The sequence below is a fragment of the Calliopsis andreniformis genome, unplaced genomic scaffold (genome assembly GCF_051401765.1).
Source record: "Calliopsis andreniformis isolate RMS-2024a unplaced genomic scaffold, iyCalAndr_principal scaffold0048, whole genome shotgun sequence".
NCBI lineage: Eukaryota > Metazoa > Arthropoda > Insecta > Hymenoptera > Andrenidae > Calliopsis > Calliopsis andreniformis.
The window spans coordinates 2,617,180-2,625,228 of NW_027480457.1; the positions used below are offsets into that span (position 1 = coordinate 2,617,180).

The 8,049-nt window shown below is 32.9% G+C and overlaps 1 protein-coding gene across 1 annotated transcript in view; it reads left to right on the forward strand.

The window, feature by feature from the left end:
- The window catches only part of Ssp3 (short spindle 3), a 113,299-nt gene extending 107,728 nt beyond the window's left edge, over positions 1-5,571 (forward strand). The window contains exon 14 of the mRNA XM_076391727.1: positions 3,174-5,571. Within this exon, the coding sequence (XP_076247842.1) occupies positions 3,174-3,242 (69 nt within the window). The 3' untranslated portion in view covers positions 3,243-5,571. The remainder of the gene's footprint in view (positions 1-3,173) is intronic.
- The last annotated feature ends 2,478 nt before the right edge of the window (positions 5,572-8,049 follow it).

An 8,049-nucleotide genomic window follows, 5' to 3' on the forward strand; every position in this document is an offset into this window, starting at 1 on the left:
GCTAAGAACTTGGTATCTCAAAAAAAATGTATAACCATATAAAAAATGTATAAACCAATTTATGTTATGCTACGCCTCCTAGCCATCGAATTAAGACCACTGATAATTTCCGAGTTATGTCAAGATACGTTCTAAACTCCTATAAGATTACCAATATAAAACTGTCCTGAAATTCAGTTTTGTTAAAAATTTTGTATAATTTGTTATATTCTCTTGTAGTTTCACTATAATTTACTTGAAATCTCCTTTAAGACTGATCATCAAAGTGATTAAAAAAATCGACATGTCCATAGTGCAGATGTATCGGACCATGATATTCCTCCGTAACGTAGTTTAATTGCTAACTTGCACAAGAAGTTTTTAATGCATAAGTAGTGTTAGATATTAATGCATTCTGGTTCGAAAATACTACATTTCAACAGCAGCAATATAACGGTGGATATTTATTACAATTCAATTTCATTCATATGTCAAAGTAAAATACATTTGGTGCTGTTTCATATGAGATACTCATAAGTACTTGCTAGTCTGGTACTGTAAATCAATTTGATCCAAATAGATTTTACTTCCCTCTGAAAGAATAGCCACCAGTACGTTGTGTATTTAATACGTGTGTTACTTATCTTACTTTTTCAGAAAGTTTCTCATTAGCTATGTACAGTTCAAAAGTAAAAAACCTTATTTGGAGATACTCAAAACTCTAATTCAGTTCAATTCAAAACTCTAGTACTATCATGAACCGTTTAGTCGAACGCAGAATACCGTTGTTGAAATAATGTACAGTTATAGAAACGTCAATTATTTTTAAATAAATTAGGTAATGGTTCGATGAAAAAAAAATAAGTTTAGTTTGTTCTCTATGTAAAAATTCTACTGTTTTATAATTAACCGCGGCAGTTTTATATTCATTTCCATAGTGGTTTTAGTCATGTTTCAGACCTTTCGCCAAAAATGGGAAAATCCAAATTGTATCGTGATGTTCAACTACCTTCATTATGCAAGGTACAACCGAATAACATGTACAAGCGGGCGAAGGGTGATTCCTTATGAAAAAAACTAAAATTTGTCATTTTCGGTTTAGTTTTCAAGATAATTAAGTTTAAAAATTCACTCTGTACGCACGCAATTACGGATTAGATATGATTCGCGGGGCAACATGCTTAATTTTCATTCATCTACCAGGATGATGACGTGTAGTCGACGGCGGGATATAGCGATTCCAATAAGACAGCAGGGTATCGGTTCTTCACACTTCTAATAGTCGACGTTGCGGTCCCAAACCGGGGACCCAGATATGAACCTATGTATTCTTTCCTGATTCCTTCTAATTTGTAGCCCCATGAGTTACGAAAGGGGCGTTATCATCAGTGCAGAATTGTCAATTAAATACGTAGTATCTCATTATATGAATGTTGCTTACATTCACCATTTAACATCTACTTCACTAAAATGTCTATCTTTGGGGGGGAGGGGGGTAACTTTTTTTACTATTTGTAATATTTAATTAATTATTAATGCTGTACTGATAATCATAAATTGTTGAATAATGAATCTTATAGAATTAAGACTTGTTTATCTCTTTTGCTATCTCTGGGTTCCTCAAATTGGCTGAAATCAGGAAAAACTATGTTGATCGTACCTGGATCCCCAGTTGGCCATCGCAACCCTAATTGTTAAAAGTGTAAAGCACCGATACCCTCCTATTTTACTGGAATCGCTGTATCCCGCCTTCGATTCTACACCTATCGATGCAACGTATTCACCACACATTTGAAAATTTGGAAACTGACAACATGTTGTCTAGAATTCATACATCTGTAATTAAACGGGCATAGCTTTGCATACGAGAGTAACGCAATTCATTTCAACAATTTTATAATTAATAATAAGTAAAATCCACTTTTTATTCTTTCTAGAATCCAGTAACTGTAAATATTGCGCAAATATTATTTATAAACACGATGGACATTGTACATCGCCATTTGCTAAATCCTATCTTAACCATACTTGTTTACATATGGAGTGAATTTTCAAACTTCTTTCTTCAAAATTCTTTATTGTTTTTTTATTTTGTCACAAGGAGTCACCTGCCCGCTGATACATGTTATTCGGCAGCATTCTGCATTTTCACCTTTGCAGGTCCAATCCGTGACAATCACGGGCGAGCCCTACGCTCGCACATTGATTTGTATAATGATTCATTAATTTGGCAAATAAATTTAATTCATACTTATTTGTGAAAACAAAAACGGGTAGACATTTTTTGGACCGATTTCGTCAAATTTGCGGGACTGGTAAAGAGTTAATACACCCAAATTAAAAAGTCTAAATATTTCAAAAGTAAACCTAAATGACTGACACCACTTTTATAATCATCGACGCTGGTTTGAACAAGTATGGCAACAAACTATTAAGTATAGTTGTCCGATTTTGCAACTGTCCGCAGCACGGCTCGAACGCACAAGCCACTGTACGGCCAGAACCGTAGGAGTTGGAAAGGAAAGGTCGCGGAATCGGTAGTAGGAGAAGTAGACAGTCATCCAAGATTAGAATAGAGAGACACAAATTGCGAAGCTCCAAAACTTTGTTCGTATTAGTATGTCTCCGTTAGCGCGACTGCCTTGAGATCGACCAGGAATGCACGGTATCTCCAAACAATAGTCATATTTAATTTCGAACGACGCGGTGTGGCAGATGGTTTTAGCTTTAGTAACGTGTAAAGCGCATGTTGGGTCTGAATGGACCCAGTATCCGCCAGGCGAAAGTTAAGCGACGACGTCATATAAATTCTTGTTAAAAACTAATGTTATTTGATATTAATAAGTATTTCTCTTATTCCACCATTCTTAGAATATGTTAGCCTTATGTATTATCATAATTTAGTATTTAATAATTATTAAGAAAAAGATATGACCTGATATTTTTGCACGATACTACATGTATACATAACACCTGGAGTTACACTTTAGGGTAATTGATAACCAGTGAGGGTCAAACGTTTTAGTGGTTGGTTATCTGTACATGGTTAATTACGTATTCGATAGTAATTTGGACAGACAATTTGGTATTTTTGAAAAGAAAGGTTATTGCGCGTGGTCCTAATTTGATGGCCAGGATACGTACAAGATATCTGTGTATCTGTTGATGTACCAATCAAATGTCTTCTTTCACAGTTGCTGGAGGAATACAGGAATTCTGACGGTGGGAAGCTGAATTCTTTGGTCCGTTTATTAAAGGACTAGCCTAGTCTGTAACCGTTTCAGCGAAGGTTAAAGTAGTCCGTTTAAGTTATTTCGCGTTTCTTCATTCCACGCTGTGAATTTCATGGTCTTTATTAACCGCAGGACTATTACTTTTATTTTGTTCGTAAAGTCAAGGCGGAACAGAGGTACGACCATTGTTAGTTGACATCCTATTGTACTTGCATGTCTCGAGGCTGGCACTCGTGGCGATTGTTTGTATGAAATACTTTCTCGGATCTGGAAAATCAGTTTCAGAATTTAAGCCAGATTAATGGGAAGAACAGTAGCAAAGTTTTACTATCTTGCATCTCTTTCGATAATGACCAAGCAAAGGCTTTTTCGTGTTTAATTGTTATTTTTGCATTTTGCGCGGTGTCCTTGAGATATCTATAATTCGCAGCATGTGATTCATAATATAATTGTGATTCTATTCTTTTTTTCAGTTTATCGTAATATCCATACTAACGTAGTGCAGTATACAACTATGAACAATAAATACTATAATAAAAGTCTGTACTATATTCCCTCCATATAAATTCACCCTTATTACCAGACTGCGGATCTTTATGCATTTATGACAAATTTTAGTATGCAAAAACATACAAAATCCATGTAATCTACGAAATTCTACATAATACCGCAAGTTAAATACACTTTGTTGTATTTGAAGGGTAAAACAAATCTGTAATTAAATTGCACTTTCCCAATTGAATTTATGAAGATAAGAATTGACATAAACATCCGCAGTTTAGTTACTACTTTTATTTTTTAGAATGTTTCTAAAACACATTTTATATTTCTTTCCAATCTCGTGGTTTAAAAGGTAAAGCGAGGGTGCCAGTATATTACATACTACTTACTACTAGACACGGAGTCTCAAAGAGCCCGCGTAATATATTTCTAATTCTTGCTTTCGTCACAAATTCTTTGTTACTATGAAATAATGTTTAATCAAAATCTACAGTAAACATTATACGTCACTTCTGTATATTGTATTAGTTTTATAAACGTTTAATAGCAGTATATTTCAATTAAAACCTGACAGACTCCGTGTCCCAACTAGTGTCCGAAAATTAGATGTCAGTAGTTACAGATTAATTAAGTTATAGTTGGTTGGAAACCTTTTGGAACATACAGTAACAAGAAGCAACAAAATGGAGCCACACCTTTATATTTGGCTCACGGTACCATTACAAATAAATACATTGGGTCACGCAGCAAAAAGATGGAGAAATGCTGATTGCGTGATTGCCCCCGATTCCGACATCAGCAAATCTTACTCCATTAGATAGATTATATGTGGAGTTATGTGAAAGAAGTAGTTTGTGTCCAAAATAATTAAAATCATAATCAATTAAAAAATAACATTGTTTAGACGTTTGAAGAAGCTAAAAGATCGCACACATTACTTTCAGTTCATACGTCATTAATTCGTCTAACAATAGTTACAGTGGAACCTCAAAGTTCAAATTCTTCGATGTTCAAACAATTTGAAACTTAAATAAAAAATTCGATGAAAATCTTGCTTTGAAACTCGAACAAAAACTCGAAAATCAACCAAAGAATTACACGTCTCTTTAAGTGGTGGAAATATTAATAATGATAATAAAATATTAATGAGCCACAACCCTCCACTAGTGGATTCCCGACTAAAATTATTAGCAGATTAATTATTATACAGTATTTCTTATGTATGTATTATTATAAATAAAAACATTTAATTATTGAACTTGTTGTATCGTTAATTATTTATCAATATGATTTTTTGAAATACACACTTAAAATGTTTCCTATTCTCTCAGTTTTAGGGGTCTAGAACGGATTAATTCAATTTGCATTATCTTGAATGGGAAAATTCACTCGAAAGTCGAACAACTTAAAAGTCAAATCGGAACGGATTGTGTCCGTACTTCGAGGTTCTACTGTAGTTTATAATATTACAGGCGACATTTTCAACAGTTGCAATTTATTAAAGTATTTATTCAATAAAGTTATTGAAACATACTGCTTACTATTCTTTAAAGTCATAAGGGAAAAGGTAAGAATGTGGATCACTTTTCTTATTTTGATGATAACGCATATTAAAAATGTAAAAATTGTATGATTTTTAACGTGAAAATTCAACTTTTTTGAAGCTATACCATTCTTACAAAATTCTATGGAAAACATGGTTTTAGAAATTCAAGTCGGGTAACGTGAACCAGAATTCAAAAGATAAAAAGCGCAACGACAAGCAGTTGATTTTATTGCAATTCCTGTATTTTAATATTAAAACAAGTTTTTTTATCTTTGTAGTAATTACATGTAACATTTTAAAATTATTTATATAGTAAAATTAATAAATTTGAAGACAGAACAGAATTTCAAAAAAGCTTCAACATGAGAATAGAAAATGGAAACAATAGAAAATAAGTAATTGTATGAATTTTCTTTTGAAAAATATTATTGTCAATTAATGTAATTTAGTGGAAGCTTGACATTGGATGAAAGTTTTTTAAATTTTAACAAAAAGTACAAATAAAATATCACTCTCGTAAGGAATGAGCCCATTTTGCTGATAAAAGGGAAAGAAAAAAACATAATGAAGTAAGATAGGTTGTAACATGTGATTATTACAAAATAAGGTATCATTAACCAAAAGTAGGATAGTAAAATTCTTTTGCGAATGTAAGAGAAACTGTTCAGATAGCTATGTATATTGTAGATTTTCTTTTTGGGCTCGCATGAAGTAATATATGTAGTATAGCAGTATAATCAGCCGACCGTCACAGTGGAGCGCGCATCGCTGCCTTTAACAAGCTGCTGTGACTTTAATATGCCTTGCACCATCCTATGGATGGGCTTATTTTGCAGAAAACATTTTAAGGAATACGATAGTACTTTTTAGAATTTTTAAAAATGCGAGCTCAAGACCATGTTTGAAAAACAAGAAGTTGTTTATAATTTTCAACGCTGTGAAAATAATTTTTATTCAGAAAAAATTTAATCAAAAACGCCAACCATTCCTAATTTAAAAAAAAATTGATGCACCTAAGTACGGTAAATAGATTCTGAGATTAAAATTCTTAAGTACAAACAATTTTCACGAAAATGGACAAAAATGGTAAACTTCAGAGCCTTGTATTTTTTAAACAAATTCGAAACCAGCAAAATGATGGTTTAAACCCCGCATAATATTACATGAACATCAACATACCTTATTTTGAATAAAATCCCAGACATCGAGGGAGAAAAGCGGTCGATTTGACGTGACATGACCCAAGTAAGTAGATGATGACTATTTCAAACACAATTATGTTTAAAAAAGTTCAGAATATTTGAGTTCCGTTCTTAAAATCAGCAAGAATATTTTCAGTGTCTAATATGTGGCATATGTTACTAATAGAAATAGGATTTTGGAAGCTATATTTCAAATTAAATGACCACCTCGATCACCGAATTTGACGTTATTAGAATTTTTCCATCGAATTACATAAAATATAGAGTAATATCAATTGCTCTTATAACAAGGGAAGCTATGGAAACAGAAACACGAACCGCTTGTGCATCGGTTATTCATTAATGTTATGAAGTGAATGACTTTTAGAAATAATATTCGTATAAATACTTGTACTTCCAAAGTTTTACGTTTTAGTCAGGGATTATAAACTTGTATTCGTTCTACTGACTGACAATTATATTATCTACAATATAGTATTGAGTATATAACCAAAACGTTTCTTTTTTCTTCCCTAGATCTCACAATATACAAATAACTAATATCTTAATGTTTATTACATGTCAACTTACTTTTATTATTGGATAATTGGATTTATTATTGGACTAAAATAGTCTAATAACTATTGCTGGCATTGAGAAATGAAAAATATTATTAAAGAGTTAGCTTTTTCTTGAGGGAGAGGAAAAACTTTCAATTTCGGTTTTCAATTTTAATTGAAAGTTGAAGGTGCTAACATAACATAAATACCGATGCGAGTATAGGTTTAGACAGCTCTTCCCTTCCAAGTATACATACTTTCAGATTATCAGTAGCATTGTTCTCCGTCTCTATCAATGTGTAAATTGGTGTAATTGTTATTATGATAATCTCGAGTTACTGATGATTTAGTAACGCTCAGAAATCCGATTATTATCGTATGACTGTTTTTCATCGTTAGAAAAAATAGAATATCAAAATAGTATCTCCTATTTTCATATTACCCTGTATAATGGAATCACCTGAATATCCCGCTTCATTTATTCATTGCATCTGTTATTGAGACTATAACAATTTTATCAGAAAGTGTATAGAGTAGCGGATTACTTCTTCCCTAATATGGTTTATGACAATTCCAATCATAATAATGTATTGATGCAATGGCTATGTCATGTATTTTCCCCTGTTTAGCTTTATCTATCATGTAAGTAACTTATTATTTTCTTAATTTACAAAACCCACTACATTTTCAGACTTCCTGCCTAAATTGTTTACAATAAAGTAATCGATACATGTCCGTTTACAGTAATAAGAGCAACGTTATTAAAATGCACTTTGTTTTCCGGACGGTGGATACTGTCATTCGAGAAGAAAGGTCGGGCAGGCTAGGAAAGTCCACGGAAGTCGTCTTGTTTTACCATTAAACGGGATGAAACCGAGCTCAACGACTAGATAAGACGGAACAGGACGGAGAGGTGGACGCGGCACACGATCGAAAGCGCTTGTAGGCGTGTCCCTAGCGACTATGGAAAGTTTATTTAAAATGCAAATCTTGGTCACGGAGTCCTCTACTATCCGCCATTATTGCTATTGCGATCTACACCACCGTTG